The sequence below is a fragment of the Agelaius phoeniceus genome, chromosome 1 (genome assembly GCF_051311805.1).
Source record: "Agelaius phoeniceus isolate bAgePho1 chromosome 1, bAgePho1.hap1, whole genome shotgun sequence".
NCBI lineage: Eukaryota > Metazoa > Chordata > Aves > Passeriformes > Icteridae > Agelaius > Agelaius phoeniceus.
The window spans coordinates 127,990,894-128,013,693 of record NC_135265.1 but is presented as its reverse complement, the minus strand read 5'-3'; the positions used below and the strand labels follow the sequence as shown (position 1 = coordinate 128,013,693).

The 22,800-nt window shown below is 35.5% G+C and overlaps 1 protein-coding gene across 1 annotated transcript in view; it reads right to left on the bottom strand.

The window, feature by feature from the left end:
• Positions 1-258: 258 nt before the first annotated feature.
• The window catches only part of ANGPT1 (angiopoietin 1), a 152,900-nt gene continuing 130,358 nt past the window's right edge, over positions 259-22,800 (bottom strand). The window contains exons 8-9 of the mRNA XM_054635521.2: positions 11,599-11,729; positions 259-2,615 (exon numbers count right to left, since the gene is read on the bottom strand). Of these exons, the coding sequence (XP_054491496.2) occupies positions 2,455-2,615; positions 11,599-11,729 (292 nt within the window). The 3' untranslated portion in view covers positions 259-2,454. The remainder of the gene's footprint in view (positions 2,616-11,598; positions 11,730-22,800) is intronic.

The window sequence follows — 22,800 nt, the reverse complement described above, 5'->3', positions numbered from 1 at the left end:
AGTTTTATGATTTGAACCAAAGATAAGAAATATAGTCCCATTATTTTAATCAAGGACATTCAATAAAAAATATTGGAGTAGGGACATGAAAAGTTAGAAATAATAATTACTGGATAAACTTGAATTAGAGTTCCTCCCTTCCTACAGTCTGTCTCTAAGCTTATTACTATTTCTTACATGGAGAGATAGTGGCTTTTAAAATGTTATCAGCCTGTCACAGAAAGCTATACTTGGAGCAAAGCAAAATCACATACTCCACAATTTTTAAAACATTTTATTATAAAGGATAGGAAACCAAATCCACTTTTTTTATTCAAACCCAGATAAATAAACAGTAAATATCATGCTTTTAATTTTAAATGTGTTTGGCCTTTTGCAATAGGATCTGCAAAAATGGCATTCTTAACTTGGAGACCTGCAAAACCCTATCTTTTGAGAATGTAGTGGAGATAGACTGCATATTGTGGACTTTAATGAAGACCATTAGAAAAACCTGCTGAAACTGGGGCAAAACATGTCTGTGAAGAAAGTGCTACGTAAAGAGTAGTTTGGTAACTTATTCAGCAGAAAACTTCAAATTAACCCTTAGTCAAGATTATTTCAAATATATATATAAATATATACAACTACACAAGAAAAAAAATTCTTCCCACTTAAAATGAAACAAACATCAAATTGTAACAAAATCAGAGAACCCTTAGGGGCTGCAATAGCCCTCAGCGGTAGTATAACCTTGTGATCTTCAGGAAGAGGTGTTTAATAATGTCCAAGTATTTTTTTCTCTATTCCATAGACATAAACTGCTAAATGGAAAAAAAAAAAGGTAAAAAAGTAAGGGGAAAAAAGAGTTATCATTATTCTTTTTAAAAAATCAGATAATTGTTGTTCCTCATCTCAGGAACAGTTTAATAAATGGAACCAAGCAACAAAGAGATGAGCAAACACCTCACCGTGTGCAGATTCTGTGTGCCATGTTGGTTTCAATTTAATTGATGAGAGTATTACTTTTGATTTCAGTGGGAGTAGGGTAAAATTTTTCATTTAATTTCTAGTAGAAGTAGAATGACTGTGAACTACTTCCCCAAATGGACTTTATTCATATAACTTAATCAAAAGGGCTGTAAATGGAAAGAGTTATCTCTGTATCCTCATAGGCCACCCATTACTTTATTGCTTGTTATTAGAAGACTTTTATCTTTTCCAATAGTCCCACACTTCTGCAACATTTTAATAGAACAAAATTACTTGTTAGCAACCTGTAAGCAGTCATCTAAAGTTCTTTAATATTTATATCCTTTTGAGGCTTTTTACCCTTTGCATGGGTTCAGGGTTGCCTGTACAAAATAAATGACTGTTGCAGGAAATATATGATATTTACAAGTTCACAATTCTTTATTTTTTATACAGTTCTGATGAGTATTTCTTATAGTTGTAGCCTAAGCACTGTGTAGAACTGGCATGCTTCTGATATTCACAAAAATGTAATAAAAAAGTAAAATAATTCAGGATAAATTGCGCACATGCAAGGATACTGCAAAATTAATCCATTGCCTTAAGCGATGCATTTATGTAATTTTTTATACTCTCACAGTTTGCCTTCCTATGTTTTTTCATGGAAAAATTCCATGCAAAATCCTGTATTTTCTCTTGGATAATATTTCTCATTCTTTAAACCTTCTATTAATTATTCTACATGACATTCAGACTGCTTTTAATGAAAGAAAGGAAAAACCTAAAAACACAGCTACTTTTGTTATCACACTATAAATCCTAGCTTAGGGATTATGCCAATTATCTGATTTACCTCTACAGAGCAACTGAGGAATTTATGCTTATTATTCTTATCATTATTCATATGTTTGACTCAGTTTATTAGAAACCTGTCTTTAAAGTATTTAATGAAAAATTTTATTTGCACAAATAATTTGACTCTGGGATTCACATAAATCCATCCGCTATTCAAATTCAGTTCATTAATAAAAACAATATTGGAGTGGTCACCTTGGATGCTTTAAGAAAAGTTTTAATATAAGTGTCTCTGTAGTCCCTTTTCATGGGTATAATGTTGTCATTTCACTGCTGAATAACATTCTACTCAATAGACGATGGTTCATATGTTCCAGTTCTTCAAATTCTGATCCTGTTGCTGAATTAAAAAAAAAGGAATAAAAAAAAGGCATCCACTGGCAAGCACCAAGTTTGTGCAGAATAGCCAAATCCAGTTCTTTGGAAAATAATTTCAGCCACCTTCTAAACCAAGCTCTCCGCAGTAATCAAAGTGTGGGGTGGCTGTTGGGAAGTGTGTGCAGGTTATGGAGAGACAGCGAAGCGACTTTGCATCATCCCTACGCGCTGCTTTCAGAAGCCCTTCACCTCCTCCCTTCAGACTGTGCCAGTGCTGCTGCTGAGGGCGGTGCCAGCCTGGCTCCTCCCGGGATCCGCTGCGGAATTCCTTCAGAAGTCCAAAGGCCGAATCATCATGGTGGTGGAGCGCAAGGAGTAGCTGGGGCCTTTGAAGTAATGCCACTTGATGCCATTGAGCTTCCCGTGGTTCTGTCCAGCTGTGTAGAACATCCCATTGAGATTGGAGGGGCCACAGGCATCAAACCACCACCCTGAAACCAGTAAGACAAAATCTTAAACTGCAAGTGCACTAAATATTTCACTTTGTTGTATTAGATTCAGCTGATGAGGAAATTCTGGTAAATAGCTCATTGATAGTGCTGATGTAGTATTTTCATATTTTCCTTTTTTGCTCTTTTGTGCTATTCTTTAGTCAGGAGTGCTGGAGAACACACACGTGTATTTACAGAATTGCAAAAGTAATTATGTCCCAATGCACTCTAATTTTATTCTCAGTATGTGGAGTAAAAACAAGAACATGAGAGACAAATTAAGCAGTTTTCATATTTAGACAGTATTGCATTTTTCATTTAAACCTCAGAAAAAGACCATAATTCAAAAGTATTTGGAATAATTTCACCTGTTGAGTGACTTGATTTTATTTACCAGCCCTTTTCTATTGCTTTAATTGTGATTGCTGCTCAGTTACTTTTGTTTCCAGAATAGATGTTAAAGATTCTTCTAACTGCATTATGAGAATTCTGGTGCCTCATTGCCCTACTTTAAATTGTTGCTTTAAGATGAAATTAATCAGTGAACTCTCTTGTTTATCTCTCCAAGATCTTTTCTTGTTAAGGTGAATTTTAGATTGCCATGGGACCTAGAGTTTTAAGAAAAATTCCAAATAACATGAAACTTGGCAACACTAGGACTACAGAACACAAACTGACGAATATAAACTAGGTGATATGCTGACTCTACTGAAAGTAGTGGGAGTTTTGCTGGATACCTTGATGGGAATAGAATTTTCTCTCCAACACCTTGCAGAGTATCTATGTATAGTATGAGAAAGATGTTTAGTTCAGACTGAGAATGTCAGAATGAATTCCCAGACTGCAAAAAGCAAATATCCCCAATATCAAAACTGTATTAACTTCTGTGGCTAAGAGTTCTATTTGTCAGAAAGATTTCTGTTGGGACTTTTTTCATAGTGAGACCTGTATAATTTTGTAAATCTTTAGCACAGTTTCTATGCATCTTTCCATGGAATATGGTTGTACTGAACATTTGTGTCATGAGGCAAATAAGATCACAAAGATCAGGTAGTGACTTTTGCTTTTGTTAGTTAAACACTGCTTTAATTTTAAAAAAAGTTATTTCAGTCTGCACATCATAGCATTGCCATCTTCTCAGGACCCCTTGTGAAGCATTTCCTAACAGTCCTGGTAGTGGCAAACTGGTCATGCAGTGAGTGCATACTGAATTCTGCTGGTGTCACTGTGGACTAGAATGCAGAATTTAAAATTTTCTGTGTGTTTTCCACTTTGACTTCTGGAAAAGGAATTAAACTGTGATAAACTCCTTTTAGACAATGTTCACTGTCCCAGGGAATCCTCCAATTCCATCATATTTAGTGGTTAGACTTTTATCTACCTATAATGAATGCATTATATGAAACTATTTTAGTCTATGGTATACTACCCCTGTTATGATACTGATTGTGTTTAGTGCTCAGAACCAGTGCTTACTCCGTTCTTTGTATTCAGATCCAAATAATTTATGCTTCTATTCTTGTAATTCTTAAGATTTTGGAAAGTACTTAGTGTTTTGGTTTTTTTTAAGAAGTAACACTTCATAACGAAATCTTGAGGGATAAATTTATGCCAGATAAATTCTGACAATTTTCTATTTTGGTACAGCTGTCTTCCCTTTGATTTCAATGTTATGCCTAAGGGGGCAATAACCAAAGAAAGGGAAAGCTGTACAGCTGATGTTTTACTGTAACCAGAGTATAATCTTGTAGAAATTTAAGATGAAGTTAAACAGAGAAATCCTAATCCTCATTTTTCAAAGCTGGAACTCAGATGCAGCTGGGTTCTGTTTATGGTGTTGGGATGAAGACCTGGCAAGCTGACCTAGTTACCATTTCATCTTAAAGGAACAGGAATAGATGCATAAATGATCTTTTTTGGGGTGAAGGTTTTCAGTGATGCCATAAAAAATCCATGTTTAAACTTGAATAAGCCAAAGAAACGCATAATTTTCTAAAACATTTGTGAGGACTTGCTCCAAACTCTCATCATAGATTTCTTCTAAATAAACACTTATTTCAAAATGTGTTTTAATGATCTTAACTTTTTTCCTATTGTACTGTTCTTGTTAGTGAGAATGAATGGATGAATGTTTTAAAGATGTTTCCTAATATTGCATTAAAACTTTGGGTTTACTTTTTCACTGTCTTTTTAAGTGAAGTGGGGTTTTTTGTGTGTTTGTTTTTTGGTTTTTTTCCTGTTTTGGGGTTTTTTTTATTTTATTTATGGTGTCTTTTTTTTCTCCATACGGCTATTTCTCTCCTGCAGTCCTCTGAAAGGCCTTCACTCCCCTTAGGGCCTCAGATTATCACAAGACTTCCTACTGCATGTCTCAACACCAGAATTCACATCTTTGAATGGATGCAAAGGAAAAGTTTTTTACAGAAGCTTTGTATGTTGAGGGAAAGAGGAATGCAAGCAGTGACTTTCTTGGTAGCTATGAGGGAGTGAGGGAACATAAACCAGAGATTTCTAAAAGATATACCTGCAGCACTGCCACTGCAGAAAACACCAAATTGAGCAGCTCCAGAGCTGTGAGACAGCCTGACCCAAGGAAAAACCTCAGTAGCCAGACGTTGGCTTATTACTTGGAGTTCATGGGATTTTCTCATGAATAATCTTGTTTATATTTCTCTGCGTGGTAATGGCTTTCCCAAATAATTATAAAGTCATCTTTGAACCACAGTAAGATTTTAACTTTGGAGATAACTTTTGGCAACAATTTCCATGGGATATTTGAATCAGGCATGAAAATGATGAAGAGTGGGCATTGTAAGAAGTAATAATAGAAGTAAGATTTTAAAGTGAAGTGGTAGAAAGAAGGCTTTCATGAGAAGTTTAAGAGAGATTTTATTCAGAAAGAGAGGTAGTTTCTTCAAGCTGTTGTGTCCACAGAATCACTAATTAATCATTTGAACTGAGGGCCAATTCAATTTTTTGAGTTAGCCCACCTCTAGTATTTTGTATCGTACAAGCAGCACTACCATCTCTGTTTGTAAAAAGAATCCCTAGGTCATGAAAGATATTTTCCAGAACAAATATAAATTAAATAATGCATAGATAAATTGTTTGAATGTTCAGCTATGCAAATACAAATGAATCCTCACTGTAGATGGCTGTTCTTCTGGAACAGTTAACATAGGTTAACATATTGTGTATGGTTATGCTTTGGTCTTTAATTCATGTTTCTATAACCAATGGGAAATTGGTAAATTTCATGTCAGCTCTTTTCATTAATAAATATATTTTTTATGCTTAAGCTACCTATCTCAGTTGAGCTCCAGACTACACTATACTGTATTAGATCCTTGACTGAATGTTAATGTATATTGAAATAATTTCCACAAATTCTTGCAAAAAATACCTAATAAAAGGGCATTGTGCAAATGAGTAATAATATTAAAAGAAAAAAAAAAACCCACAAGCATGGGGCTTTTTATAATGGTTTTCTGAAGTGATGTGTATAATTTTTACATGATAGAATCTTCTTTGTCGAAAGCAATATTAAAAAAGGGCTTTTTGTATGCCAAAGCTAACAGAGTTGCTTTTTTGGCTTGTATAAACTGCAATTAAGCATGTATGCATGTAAAATTCTTTTTTAGTGACCTAATGCTCATCAGTTAATGAGTGCACTATAAGGCTGGTGCTCACTGGGAACTGCAATGATTGCTCAGGTTTAATGGGAGGTTCTTAGTTGACTTTTACATTCTAAAATAATAGTTGTCTAAAGACTGCACATTTGATGGCAGATGCTTTCCTCCCACATCTCAGTTCTCCCTACTGAGGACACTGAATATCTCCAAATGCAGCAGGATCAGTGCAGGCCATTTAATAAGATCCAAAGTTTGTCTAAATGGTACATTTGTATGGATTTACAGAACAAATTGATCCTATGGAAAACAAATATTTATTTCTAACCCCCTGGGTTTGTCCATAAAATTTAATGCTTTTGGTAACAAAGCCAATAAGAAAAATTTTGAATCCAAAAATATTGAAATAGTCCTCAATGTTCAAAAGAAATAGAAATTTATTTTAGGAAAGATTTCAATGTTTCTGACATTCTGTAGTTTAAAGAAGTTAGATGGCAATTCTTAGGATCTGGTGATTTTTCATTCATAATTTCTCTGGATGAAGTTTCAGATAACATCTCAAACTATCAGTGGAGCCATGGGACAGAGTCCAAAAGAGTGAATGTAGCAGGAAAGACTTGGGATTGTTTAGTCAGAATTTGAAAGACAAATTGCCAACAATTTAAAATTAACTAAAAACTTTTCAAAGAAATGTAAAGGAATGATGTCTATTCTTTCCAATGGTAGAGGTTATGACAGGATGGAACACATTTAAATTATGATAGAATTAGCTAGTCAACATGCAAAGTGTTCTTATATTAAATGTAGACAAAGTCAGTAACAGATTTTATCATGAGAATAGAAATCTTGAAATACATAGAAATCTTGAAAATGAATAGAAAGACAGAAACAAACAGATAGAGAAGAATCTGTCTTGTGAAGGGTCTAAATAACCTCTGGAAGAAATTTCTATGTTATTTTATTCCTTAGAGTATTGGATTGACCAGACCACTTGACAATCTGAAGATTAAATTAGAACTTGGCTGTCAGGACATAAGATGAAAAGGCATCAGCTTTTCATATCAACTGGATAATGCAGTCCCTTTCATAGGGACCTTTTTATGAGGTAAAAATAACATGAAACTTGCAGACTGGTGGCTATGTTCTAGTATATCAAAAGTTAGTCACTTCCCGAAGATCTCCTAACACTGTATTACAGTTGCCCATATTTAATCTTGATAAACATACCAATGTAGTGATGTTTTTGTTAAAAGTCATGCATATTCATATGCCTAATTAAATATTTTGAATATTTCAAGCAAAAAATCAAATAATATTCTAACCATCTGATTGTATTTTTTCATAAAAATATTTGGCAATATAAATGGTACTTCATAAATGGTGCATTCTGAGCAATTTCTTTATGAAAGCAGGAATATGAATAAAAATTAAAAACTGGTGCTTCTTTATGTAATTAGGTGCATATCCAGGGGTTCAGGTTGGATAATCTTAAGTGTCCTGCCATTGTTTCTTTCAAATATTCTGTTTCAAGGAGAATATAAGAAAAACTGTGGCTTTTCTGATTGGAGTGTATGGGCAGATTTCTATATTCAGCCAAGAACTTCCCTCCAAGTCATGACATGAATCATCCATCCCCTTCTTGCAGAGATTCATAAAATTCACCACTTGGAGAAAAAAGCATTGAAACAACAGGCAGTGGATGCAAGATGGTTTTGGAGTCATTGAGCAGCCTCTGACTTAATAGATGAAAAATCTATTGAGGCTCTATAAATATGTGTTTAATAAATACACATTTCTCTGATTCAGGAAGCCCCTGAGATTCAGAAGATACTGAGAAAATACTCAAGGGAGGGATAATTTATTTGCATTGCTCTTATGCCTGTATTGACTGTTGTCAGAGACAGGAGACTCCAGCTGGAGCGACCGCTGCTTCCAGTAAAATAAAACAAACAATTTATTTCAGTAATCTCTGCTGCTTCAAACCTGGCAAGACATCTAGAAAGTCTCCCTGTCTTTGTAAAATTTTAGGGATCAGAATTTTAGCAGTAAAAATTCTCACTTTTCACTTGAAGCAAGGTAAATGTCTTTGTGAACGCCTCAGACTGCAGCCAATTCCAGACAAAGAAAATCACCTTAAAACTCTTTCTTAGTGGGCCAAGATACCATAAGTCACTTTCCAGTGACTGAAAACAACATCACAAATAATTTGGGGCTCAGCTGACAGGTGGTACCTGGCAGAACAGATGAGAATTTGGCCCAGGAATCTGATCCAGAGATGTTAAGTGCTAAGGGCTGTATTGGAAATCCTGTACTCATAGGCTTATTCTGGTGACAGTTTGTTGCTTTTTTAGTGTTGTTTCTTGCAAAAAAGCTGTGTACATAACTCATTGGGGCACTCTTCAGACTAAAGGTTGAAATAAGATGGGGATAAAAGAAAGGTTTTATACATATACATACATATAACTTTTTTTTTTAGTTTACTGGCCTGAGATATTGAAAAAAGGAAGAACTTATTTGAATGAATGATTTGTCTTCCTTTAAAGTAAAACAAACATGCTTAGATTAAATTATCCAAGTCACAAAAAAGCAACAAAAACATCTAAATATGACAGTTTAGAGGGTTTAAGTATACAGGTCATACACATAATTTTGAAGGCATTCCCTAAATCCATGTAAAGATAGAGCCAAGTAGCATAGCATGGCTCTTTAAAATACAGCAAAGACACACACAAAACACATTGTTGGTGCTTTTGTATTATTCTCTTAGTATTTAATTTCTCATTCTAGGGAAGAGGGATGAGATACAGGAGGAGAGAGAATAACAGTTATGATATAGACCAAATAAAACTGACAACTAGCAAGATCACAGAGAGAAATGTGTGTTTTCCTTACATTTTTATTTTCAGCCTTGATTATAACCATATCACAGTCTTGAGATTTGGCTTATCTCAGCCTTTATTCCTGACATAAATATATTCATTTCACCTCATAGAGATAACAGACTCACCCAAACTGTCAAGATAGCTAGAAACTTGCCTGCAGATTTCATACCATTCATCATTAAAGAGCTCTCTGTGATGTTGCCAAAACTAACATTCTGATATCTTTTTTTTTGGGGGGGGAAAGGAGGTTTTCCAAAACCTGATATCATTGCTACTTTTCTAAATTAGTCTTTGTCTGGTAGAAAACTGAAATATACTCCCTAAAAAAGATGTTTTGGTATTTAATTAAATTCTGATATTTCTCAAGGAATGAGAAAGTTGTGTCAAGGAGAAAAGCATAGGCAGAGTGTTTGAGGAGAACTCTAGCATGATTAAACTCTTTCTTGAGGAACTAGAAATTACAGTGCTGTACAACTTGTCTCCAAAGGAACAGTACTCAGAGTCTAGTCCAAAAGAGTAGATAAATCTATCTCCAAAGGCTAATTGCATCTCCTTTTACTGTGATGATTTGCTAAACTTGTGGTTTCCTCAGCCTTTAGTAATTCACCCCTTCCTCCCTATTCATTTCATTTGGTACCAGTAAATTCCAATGTGTGGCTAAGCTGTTGATTTACAGGAATGCTGCAGCAGTATATGTGAACCTTGTGGAATGGTTGTTCAACAGCAGACTGACCTTAGCAGGGTGTTGACCTGTCACAGAACTCAGAGCAGGAAAATAAACAAAGCCTCAGCTCCCAGAAGGAGCTGCCTGGGAGTAGGGGTATTTCCAGGCAGCTCAGATACATGAATGAGTCTGCACTTCAGCACAGACACAACTCACACTCAGGAGCTTCTCACTAGACTCTGGCCTGCCCTGGAAGTAACACACTTTAATTTAGCCTGTTCTCCAAAGGGAAAGGGCAAAAGTGTTAATTAAAATAATCTACTGACAGCTTATCCACTATCTGTCTCCAGATCTATCTGGTTAGCTTCTATTTTTTATAGAAAGGTAGTGTCTAATCACATGTCTACTGGAAGAAGCTTCCCATGACAACTTCTAATATGATATCCCTAAAAGAAGTTAGAGGAGCTTGAAATATTGGCTCCTTAAAGACTTTCCCAACTGGGTCACTTCCAATTGGCCAAAGAGAATGCAGAGCTGGATGTGTGTGTGGTATAAATTCTCAGTGATGGGAAACCATCTTCTGTTAGCAGATGATTGCTTCAGAGGCTCATATGTGCCTGGATGTGGCCTGAGCTGAACTCAGAGTGCCAGTAACCACAAATAATACAGGTTTAACAGTCTGATCCAAAATAATTAAAACTGTACATGCTACAGGATTTTTTTCCAGGAAAGTTAGAAATCACTGAGGAGAGTCTCCAAACAAGATCAGATATGAAGATAAGAAAGGGGCTCTCTTGGTTATACAGTCAGTAAACCAAAGAATCCCAGTTTAAGCTTTCTGCTATAATGTGGTGTTCTAGAGGTAAAAAGCTTGACCATACAGGGACTAGGAATGATTATCATTTGCCAGAGAAAATTCTCACTCTTAGGAGCATTAGGAGTCTGAATGGTGAGATAATCTCAAATATTCATTTTCTGTGCTGGAGGGAAAAAGTACCAATCATATACACTATATATGGAAAAAGTACCAATATATATACACTATATTTGGAAAAAGTACCAATCATATACACTATACTTGCTGGCAGTCACATCAACTTGAGACTTTAAACTGTCCCAGTGTAACTTGTCTGTGCTCTTCCCCACCTCAACTCTTCTTTCTTTCCTTCTGTAATTTGACTCAGCTCACAAAGGAAATCAGCTTAAACCTTCCAGATTTAAACAGGTGGTTGCAGGTCTAGTCTTTCACAGGGGAGTGAATTAGTCATTTAGTGTCTTTATGCATTATGCTCACCTGACAGAGAAAGTTTAACCATTATAAATATCTTAATAACAGAATCACATCCCTAAGTGGAATAGATAATGTATTACAAGTCTAGACTATGATTGCTTCTAAACTTTGCCATCTAATATCTAATACCTGGCCATTTCTCTCTTTTTTTGCTGGTTGATTGTCCAACTTCTGACAAACTTCTTTTCACCTTTTTAATCTTTTATCTTTTGTTAATTTTGCCTTTCTTGCCTAAACAATTACACTAACCTATACTTTCTTCTTTGACATTGTTGCAACAGCTTCAGTGCAGAAGTATACTGACTGCATCTCTGGATCATCCTTTCTCTGCTGACAGGAATCTAGAGGTGTTGGCATTTTGACAATATATGTATAGAAAAAAGTAGCAGTAATAATAATAAAAGAAGTTTTCACTCAGGACTTATACATCCATGACACAACTTCATCCATGATTGCTTTAGGAAAACACAGTAGATTCCTATTAATGTACCATATTTTCAGAGTCAGTTGTACTCACCTCCAGTCAACATGAGAGCACATTTACACATGCAGTTGTCATTGTCAGCATCTTTTGTACTGAATTCAGCACCATGCAATATCAGACTGCTCTGTTTTCCAGCAGTTCCACTGTGACCTTTTAAATAAAGCCTGAAACAACAAGGGAAAACAATCAGAGTCACCAAAATAGAAAAGAAAGATAAGAGATTCAGATTTTTTCCATATCAGGTTGGCATTGTATGAAGTGCACCCAGAAAACTTGTGAATCTCTTATGTTTTGTCTAAATTGCTCTCTTGTTTCAGGTGTGACATTTAGGGGACATTTGGGGTTTTTCAGTGTATCTGTAGTAGTATATAGTCCCTCCTCCAGAGCAGAATCAAGCTCAAGGAATCAGAACTGGAAAGACAAAAAAGCAGAGGCAGTGAGAGAGGAGGAGTGAGAAGAGGTGCCCAGATATCTGGAATACATTGACAGAATGAGTGACTACTTGAGTAGCTGGTTTCTTTACTGTTTCTTTCCTGTGGCACAGAAACAGCAATCCCAGTTAACAGGAGTCATGTTATTAATGCCTGGGCTTGGAAGAGGATTTTAGCAGCCTTAGAACTTTTAATTCCACAAGGCAAAATCTCAGTTCTGCCAAAGCTCTCTCTGAATGACAAATGGAGAATAACTTAGAGTTCAAGCCACAAAAGTCTTCATAATTTGCAATATAAAGCATCTCTTTTTTTAAGGAGTCTTTCAACTAGTTGAAACCACAACAACGAGCTAGGAGTTGGAGCTCAACTACAAAAATGGTTGCAATGAGGAGAGGAGAGAGGAGAGGAGAGGAGAGGAGAGGAGAGGAGAGGAGAGGAGAGGAGAGGAGAGGAGAGGAGAGGAGAGGAGAGGAGAGGAGAGGAGAGGAGAGGAGAGGAGAGGAGAGGAGAGGAGAGGAGAGGAGAGGAGAGGAGAGGAGAGGAGAGGAGAGGAGAGGAGAGGAGAGGAGAGGAGAGGAGAGGAGATAGACTTCTCCACTGAAGTGAGAGACATTTGTTCTCTTTCCTCTAGGGTTATTGCAGAGGGGCAAATATGTCTTTTAAATAACAAATATAAAATGCATAAGGAGTTACAAGAACAGAGGCAGGACATAAGCAGGAGAGATTTCTGCTTCTTTCTGTGATTTACCTCAGAGTGCTATACTAGAAAAAGTTTTCCCAACTTCTCCCACAGACAGAGAGAACAAGGAGAGCAGAGGGCAGTCACTGACTGTCACTGCCTCTCTGTTGTTTTTTTTATCTAGTTACTTTGCATGAATAAAAGAGTAAATGCCTTTACCAGAGTGACATTCATCCATTTGTTTACACGGAAGACACACATTGCTGCAGTGTTCACAGTATTAACAGCAGGAGTAGAGAACATCCCTGACCTTTCTAGCCTACAATAGTAGCAGTAGATAAACCATTGGCATTTTTCTGAGATGAGGAGAGTCTGTCCTAAGACTGAAACTTAAATAAAACCCACTTCTCCCACAGAACTTTGGAGCTGAATTCTGCTTATGAGAGCAAGGGCACCATATGACAGCTTTCCTTAACCAAGTCCATGGCTGCTGGTTTTTGTTGGTTTTGTTTGGGTTATTTTTTTGTTTTGTTTTGTTTTGCATACATCTGTGGGTGGATATTAGGTCCAAATAAAGCCAATTGGATTAAACTTGTCACAGAAACTCATTACAGAGAAGCCTTGTCAGGATACCTGATGAGATTACTTAAAATGTGAAGGCATAGAACCAGATCTTAGCAATCTACAGTTTCACACTTGTAGACTGAATCTGAGAATACCCTATTGTAGACTGATGTGAACTTCACTTAATTTTCAGGGAATTTCTTCCTATGTGTCCTTTGTTCAACTCTAAAAGTTGAGACAGTAGATGCTAAGCATGAATATTTAAAAATTAAAAAATGAATTAAAAAAGAAATTGTCAGGTTTATTCTTTTAAAGTAGTTACACTGCCTACCTTAATTTGATTTTAATTTTGATTGTTACATGGCTGCGGCTGATGATTAAATACTTTGGATTTAATCCTTAGAGCAAATTTTGTATATAGAGATAGAAAACTACACACACATAAACATACAAAACTTTTTGGATTAAATACATATATCGTGCATAGTCAAATACCTTCTGATAGCACAAAAATAGATAAAGCCAAGTGTAAGCCTCAGTAGATGACTGTGAAGATCCTTTGTAATTTAACAAGATACAGCCCAGGAACAGGAATACAGGAAGGTCACTGCATTATGCTATTGCCCAATCATGGTGGAAATTAGCCTGTAATGGCCATGTTAATCTATCAAAGGATGTTTGTTTTAGACAAGATTAATCTAAGATCTGTCTTTGCACATGTCCATTTCTTTGTTTAATACAAATGAAAGGCTGGAATTGATCCCATCTTCATTCATTGGACTTTTGCCTTGTTTTTGGGCTGTGCCTGATACTTTGCAGAACAAAATAAACTTCCCTGAGGTTGTGTTGATAGAGAAATTATTTTGTCACATGATATCTATGATCTGAGATTAAATGCCCGTACATCCTCATTATATCAGCCACACCAAGGCTCACAGAAGCCTCATAAAATTAGTATAAAAAGCAAATGCTATTTACTTAAATAAGAAAGACAAGGTTAGCCAGACCTTTTATTAGCAATCAATACTATAAAACCCACTTAGTCCAATAAAAAAGTGCAATCTAAGAAAACATAAAACATAAAGAAAAAAATATTACTTGGTATTTAACGTTTTCCTCAAAGGGTGAGGGCATTGGGATTATTTACAAGCTCTTTACTTTCCCTGATATTTTACAAACATTCCACTCATTACAGATTTAGATCTTGTCAGTTATGTTTGACTGTTCCTCAACACAATTTGTCTAGTAGGTCTCCAGTGACTTTGAAAGAATAAAGCTTAACTTGGCTCTGAACTCTAGTGTGCTTATCATACTGCAGCCATGTGCAGATGAACCACAGTTGAAACAGTAATTCTGTTTCTTTGGGCTTTTCTCCCTGGATTGGCATTGCCCAGCAGTTAGGAAAAGAAATGCCACCGAAAAGTTGGCATTTTTACTTCACACCAAAATCAGATCTCAGTCAAAACCCGGAGCTGGTCCTGAAGCAATCAGGAGCTTCAGTTCAAGCCCTACAGGTCCAAACTAGTCCAGCTTGAGACAGCAAGTCTGTACAGCAGCAGGGCCACTGATGAGCTCCTTACTCCCAGGAGCAATAGACATCTTATTACTTGGACTTAGTTATTCAGTATTCTCAGATTCAGATTGGTAGGATTGAACCTTTAAAACAAACTTCAAATAACTACTAGGATACGATTTCTCTCCCTTAGAAAAAATGGCGATTCAGGGTGTAGTTCTTCTTGGTTGTTCTTGGAGATAAAGGAAAGGAAGTTAAGAATAAAAAGCCACTCATGATTGATTAGAAGTCAAAGAACATTTTAAAGGGTATATTTCCAGTCTTCCCATTTGCTCACAGACAGGAAATTCTGATCAGGGAAAGAAGGTGAAATGCTGCTCTGATTTACGCAATAGGTGGGAGAAGTAAATTCATGCTCGTATAAGCAAAAATAAATCTACTTTATCTGCATACAATGAAACTGAAAAAGCAAGAAATAAGCAATAGCAGTTAAATAATGTGTAAATAGGAATGAGAGAAATACTGCATTTTTATATGAAATTTTAAGGACTTCTGATGATTTTTTAATGAAATTTTAAATTCATTATGAGGAACAGAGCAGCCCTCATTTAGAAAGTAGCAACTTTCATAGCTGATGTACTTAAAAAGAAACAAAAAATTATTTAAAATATTGCAACTGTTACATCTTATTTAGCATGGATGTTAGGATCATTCTTCATTTTTTCTGGTGATATAGCAATGGCATCTTGGGATCTCACTTCTTAAATGGTGAAGGAGAATTCTTAAGGATGTTTTGCTTTTCATCATTCTTACTGTGTGACACAACTTGACTATCTGCAGTCCCTTGAAACAAAAGTAAGGCATATTGTGTGCAAAGAGTGGATCTAAAAATATTACATAAACAACTGCAGAGCAGCCTGAAAAGACATTTTAAATTTACATGTGAAATTTTTTCTTTTGCAGTGATTAGATGACCTCACATTCTTTCAAATATATACAGCTTAATTATCTTCATACCATGTTTAAGAACTTTCACAGATAAACTTGGGATGATTCCAAATAAATAACAAAAAAATATTAAAATGGTATAGTTCTGAACATACAGCTGTGAAAATTGCAAAATACAGAATGAGATATAAAAAACTCTGAAAAATAAAATGCAATCATAAATCCAGGTGAAAAAGTTGTGTGCTAAAAGTATAAGAAATAGTTTCTGATGCAGTGCTTTACATATCAAACATTGAACCTTAAACTTAGTATTTTTTTATTTATTTTTACTAGAATGAGTGAGAGTTCAGTAGAACTCCCAGAATTTAATATTAGCTAGTTTTCTCTATTTTTTTTTCCATTAGAGCTGCTAGAGATCACTCAGTCCTTTACTTCTATCAGTCTCTCAATGAAACAGCTAAGAAGTCACATCCAGCTTTGTTGGTGAGAAATACTTTGTCTGTAAACAAACAAACAAGATAATAGTTTATTGCAAACATAACAACCATCATTAGGAGATGTAGAGAACCATCGCAACTACCTCAGTGTACAGCTCTTGAATATGATGAGTTAAGAGCAAATTTCACCATTGCCAAAGTGCTAAAAATATGAGCTGAGATCCCCTTGACTGGAATTCATAAACATGAGTAATGGCCTAATATCCATAACAACTAAATAGAGAGAACCAAGAGTCTTGAAGTAGGATTTAAAAGATTCAGCATGATAAGTGGAGAGGACCACATCAAAGCTTGCCTTTGGGAAATGCTTTAAAGGTATGTCTTCAAATTCCCACTTCAGTTTTGTCTCTGCAGCCTAAAATGTCCTATCTCCACCCTGCTCATTCCACATGGCAGGAGGGAATCCCAGATTATGATCCCTTCTCAAAGGAGGGGTTGTTAATTTTGATGGAAATGGTCATGGGAAAAAAATAGTTGTGTGGGGATCAGAATCCTGTACCCAGAGTTCCCTTTTCTGAGCTCTCTCTTCACTGGGTTTTCATTTTTTCCTAACTTTGACAAGAGCAGAGGGCACCTACATCTCAATCCTTCTAACCTACTGGTTACCACTTAGGTATGTCCTGCATGTTAGGCATGTGAAAGACATCTTTGTTTTTAGAACCAATGTGACTGACATTACTTTGCCCTCTAGTTTAGAAATGTTTGAGGTTGAGGAAGGATTTAACTTGCATCTTCCATCTGGTTCACAGCTGCATCTAAATTTTAGATAGCTTAAGTTTCTGAAACTAAACCCACTTAAAAGATGCTGAAGTTGGTAGAGTTTCATGAAATGCTGTGTTAGTTAAACAATTCCATTCATAATGGGATTTAGGTGATTAAGTCCCTTTGTGAACCAAAGCCCACTGGACTGCAACCACTTAGGTGGACCCAGTATGAGATTATACTTAGGATACTCTTAAGTCTAGACATTAATTGTAATAATTCTAAGAAATAAAAGAAAACAAAACCAGAGAGCAGCTTCATTTAAGTACAGGTTTGGGGGTTGTTTTCCATCAAAAATGCTTTGATTAATTATTTGTGAATCAAACCTCCTTTTTTACCTATTAGTAAGACATCAAGTCTACATTAAATATTGTTTGTTAGAATTCTGGCAAATGCACCTTTTCCTGAACATATTGCAAAATCTCACCAAGCCTCCCAATGGTAACAGTTGTCTATGAATAGCAAAATCACCTCTGTAATAAAGATACCTTAAAAATATTCAATGATAGATAACATGTTGTGGACGGGAGAAAAAAAAATCTAAATAATCACTCTAGAGAAATATTGCTGTCACTGAGGTTGAAACTAAAATGTCTGCCAAAAGTTGGCTAAACATGGAACTAAATATAATGTGGGAACTATCTGGGAATCATAACCCTGGTATTTTACTGATACTCCCTAACTTTTCATAGTTTAGTACTCGCACTAAAGGATAAAGGGAAACATCCCTTGTGCCTGCCAGTTTTTAAAATCAGTGGAAAGATCATCTCCTGGTTGGAGATAGAGCATGAGCCATCTGTGGTGACCAGGGAGATCACTGTGAGTTTGAACTCTGACAGAATGCAGAGTAAAAGGCATCTTAGTCAGTGCCCTTGTCCAGATTACAGATAGATTGCCTGGGCACCCATTTGGATCCTTTTTCTTCTTTTGGAAATAAAACTTCTTAAACACGACCTTTATTTTTTTCTTTGAAAGGGAGAGGAGGAAATATTTTTATTTCATTAGGACAGTGCATACTCTCCTTATAAAAACAAACTAAATGAAATCAACACACAATTTTTTAATCATGAATCAAGATTAACTAGCTAGCAAGAATGCAACACAAGATGAGGTAAATAATTATTAGAAGTAAACTAAAAGCTACCCCAAAAGAATGGAAAATACTTTGGAGAAATTGAAGAAACTAGATAGGAAGGAAGATTACAAAAACACCACTACTCACAAAATTTTGAGCTCTTGCTAACTCGTTTAATCGAGTTGCAAGAAATATTCACCACCTTGATCACTGCCTTTGAATGAATAACTGATGCAAAAGTACCAAAAGAGAAGCAGAGAGAGAATATCACATTTGGTGTCTGACTGCAGAAAATCAGAAATATCAACCATGAAACCTAAGAATACTGCATTTTTCCCACTCCTATCTTTAGCACAAACTTGAGAAATAGTGCACTTGGTAAATTCACCAATATAACTTATATTCCTAATGGAGTTTGTAATTGCAAACAGTAGGCATGATGGCTCTGTAAAATTTTGAAAACCTGAATAATTCAGTAAGAAACACTGACAACTTGAACAGATTTTCAATTTGGCTCTTAATATTCTACCTTCCCACATGAAAATAATTTCCTTCTGCATTTCCTTTAGAAAAGTGTGAGACAAAATAACCTCTGTATTTCTCCTAGGTTGCTCTTCAGCAATGACTCACTGATGTAATTATTGTTTGACATCACTGCAGCTCCTTGCCCATTCTCTTGTAGAGACAAGTGAAATGTGCCAGCTAACAAAATATCAATTCAATATAACCAAAGTAAGGACATATATCTGCCAATTTTAAAGATAAAATGTGAATATAAAATGCAGCTATAAATGAGTATTATCAGTTTGCCTTTGGAATTGTTTCAGTACAACCTGTCTAAGGGACAACAAATGATTTATAGTAGACGGATCCTTCCCAGGAATTGCACACTTTTAACTGAAAAACTTGTTTTCTATCTCTAGGAGCTCACGGCAAGTTTAGCTTGTGTTTGAACTTCAGACCTGACAGGTCAAAGGAGAAAAATATGTTTATTCTGGACACTGAACAAGCAAACAACCCAGCCGTGAATAAGAAACACATCTACACATTACAGAAAAACATAAAATAGTCTAGTAAGCCTGTATGTTGTACTGATTGTGAGTTTTCATGTAAAATGAACAAATTTGCTTTTCTGTATTAAATTTTATTAATAGATTACTAATTGAGTAAAGCACTGTACTCATTGAGTATTGGGTAAGGATAACTAAAGGACATCAGGATCATTTTTCCTAATGCACAGCACACGGCCGGTCATACTGCTGTCTGCAGACAAATGGTGCTTTGTCATGGTTTGCAACAAATGTTTAAAAATATGTTTATTCTGGACAGCGAACAGGCAAACATATGCTTCTATTACTTGAAATACATGCTACAGAAGCCACAGAAAGTCCCTGGCAGTGTGAGCTGCTAGGTTTGCAGCTGATGTCAGTAGCATGGTGGTGATGGAGAGGAAACATACGGTAACGCTGGGTTTTACTGCTAACAGAAACAGAAACATACTTAAGGCTACTATCACAATGATGTGTTGAACAGAAATAATTCCCTCTACTCTAATCTCTCACCAAATACAGCACAGAAGAGATACATTAATCTGCTACTACCATTTTCTGTTAAAACTATTTTTCAACACAATACTTATTACAACAAAATCACCCACCAATGTTTTTTTCTCATGCAAATATGAAATAAAATTTTTCAATTATTATATTTATTACTTTTTTTTAGTAAATGAAAACTAAATTCTTGCCAGAGAAAAAAATTTCACTCTCTCACCAGCTATATAAATGCTAAGATTTCCTGTTGCTGCAGAAACTACCACTTTTGTCCTGATTCATGGCTCTATAAAACACATTAATTTATAAAATGTAGGGGCCGAATTAATTTCAAGCTTGAAGTAACTAGGGATGATCAATGTTTTAAATGGACATATAAACACTGAACTATGCTAAACGATAATGCAAATTATTTTTATATCATTGAAGATTGATGAACATCTTAAAAAATAAAATACAAAATTAGAAGCTATCTGAACTCTTTCCCAGCACATGAACAAAGGCAAGGTTAGAGAAATTTGCTTAATTCAAAATGTAGCCTAAAATAAAAAAAATCTTTTTCTCCCTACTCAAACAGACTTCCCAGGTTTGGCTGAAGCCAACAGCAGAAATGCCAAAACTGGTTCTTAAGGGATTTTTTCAGCACAGAAATACAGGGACTCTACAGAGAAAGTAATATTTTAAAAGTTTTTAAGGTTTATATAAGTAATCAGACCTTCTGATGCTTATCTTTATTGAATTGCTGAAGCTTGTGGTGTTTGTATATCTTTATTTAAGGATCTGTTTTACAGACATTGAAGTTAGTGGAAAAGTTCAGTGAACATTTGTTGGAAATTTGATTTATCTTTAAATTGATTAATCATGTTTGAAAATCCAGTAAAGGAGACCCACACAACTACAGTAAAATTTAAACTTAGTACTTCTTCCAAAATATGCTTGGAAGTTCCAAAAGTCTCATAAATATCGTTTGTTGAAATCCATGTAGATATATTGTAATAGTGGATTTCATAAATCTATGCTTTAGTTGTACTGAGGGTGACATTAATTATACACTGTCATCCACATAGGTTATACATTATCCTAATTAACTGTTTTAGATAAAATGGAAATAGAAAGCTTCATGTATCAGCATGCTGTTCATGCTTGCTTTTACCCTGATGGCTACTAGTAGAGATATTGGGTTTTTCTTACCAAGCAGTGTCATTGAGAAATGTCATTTATGGGCCACAGTAAAATATTTACCACACAGTTCACTTAATTGAAAGTCATTAATCATAAGTAAAGAGAAAAGTTACTAATATCATAAATAGATTTATGTTAAAAATTTATATTAATCTTAATGAGATAAGTTGGTCTTTGGAAATTAATGTGTCTAAAGAGCCTATAGTCAATGCAGGTTGGGGGGATGGGTGCTAGTGTTTTGGTTTGGGTTTCTTGTGGAGTTTTTGGTTGCTAACTGAATTCCTGACTGAAACGTGACTACTGAACTTTTTCTAATCAAATTGGATGCTGAATAAGGTGCAGCATGTAATCACCATTAAGAAATTATTTAAATACTGAATTGGACAAAACATCTAGGTTGAATAACATTTTTCTTCATGTTTCCACTGGCACAACAGTTAACTGAAACTGTCAAAGGTATTTTTCAAATATCATAGAATGATAGAAAAAATTTATGTTGGAAAAGACCTTTAGGGTCATCAAGTTTAATCACTAATCCAGCATTGCCAGGCCCACACTAAACCATGTTGCTAAGCACCACATCTCCAAAGGTTGTAATACCTCTAGGGATGCTGGCTCAACCACCCCCTTGGGCAGCCTGTTCTAATGTTTGACAATTCTTTCTGGAAAAAGTTTTCTCCTAATCTCCAATCTAAAAGTCCCCTCATGTAGCTTGAGGCTGTTTCTTCTTGTCACTTTTTACCTGGGAGAAGAGGATGACCCCCCCCTCCCAGCTAAAACCTCTTCTCAGGCAGTTGTAGAGAGGGATAAGGTCCCCCCAAGCCTCCTTTTCTCCAGACTGAGCACCCCCAGCTCCCTCAGCTACTCCTCACAAGACTTGTGCTCCAGGCACTTCCCCAGCTCTGTTGCCTTCACCAGGACATGCTTCAGAAATCTCTAGGTGGTTTGTTGGGTTTTTTTTTGGTTTTTTTCTTCCCATGTGAAGAGCTTGGATATAAGGAAATTAATCATAACTGATAAAGGTGGAAATAGCCAGCAATTACTTTTTTCATCAATTTGTTTTGATTATTTATTCTTTATTCTGGGCTAGCAGTGCAATTTTCTTTTACAATCATGCCCCTTGCAGCATTTGCAGTTTCTGTTTTATAAATTTTTCCAGTTGTTAATGACCTAATAACCCTATCAAACCTTACTACAGCATTGGTTTAATGTGGATGGAATGGAATGAGTTTGCAGCTGCCAACAGACTACAATGTAAAGAAATAACTTAATGAATAACACATTAAAATAAATATTTTGGGTTCTGCATGAGATTTTCAAGATTTATGCTGGGATTGGTGTCAAGAAATGTATGCTTCCCACTGCATGAATCCCAGAGGAAAATGCAAAGATGTTTTGGGGAATGTTATTTTCAAAGCAAAAAGTTAATCAAAATTTTCTTTCTCTTACCTGTGTTTGAACTTGTTCAGTCCTGATGGATAAACCAGTTCACAGTTTATGAATTTCCTCTAATCAGATTAAAGGGCTCTATCTGGTGGCTATGTACTCAGACTCATGACATCAGTAAACAGCAAGAGATATTGAAGAATCACTTTGTCGAGGTGACAGGAAAAGCAATAATTTCCAAATATGGAAACAATAGAATATAGTATTAATGACAACATAATTGTCATGATCTCTTTCTGACCCTTATATTTTAAATTTTTTTATGGTTTTATGTCATCTTAAAGAGTGTGCAATCATAATGATATGAGAGTGACTTGACCCTCAGTGAGAGCTCTGGTGGTCCTGCCTCAACAAAGTACTGACTACGTGCATAAAAGAAAAAAAAAATTACTTGGGTACATTGCAAAATGAATAAAATAAGTCTGTGCAAAAAGAATTAAAATGGAGGATGGGAAGGAGAAGAAGAAAAAAGGTGGGGATGAGAAAGCCAAGGCTTCTCATTCATATAGTATCCTTCACATCAGCATTATTCATTTTTTGATTAAAAATTTATTAAATTAGAAAATAGATGTAGAATAAAAGTAC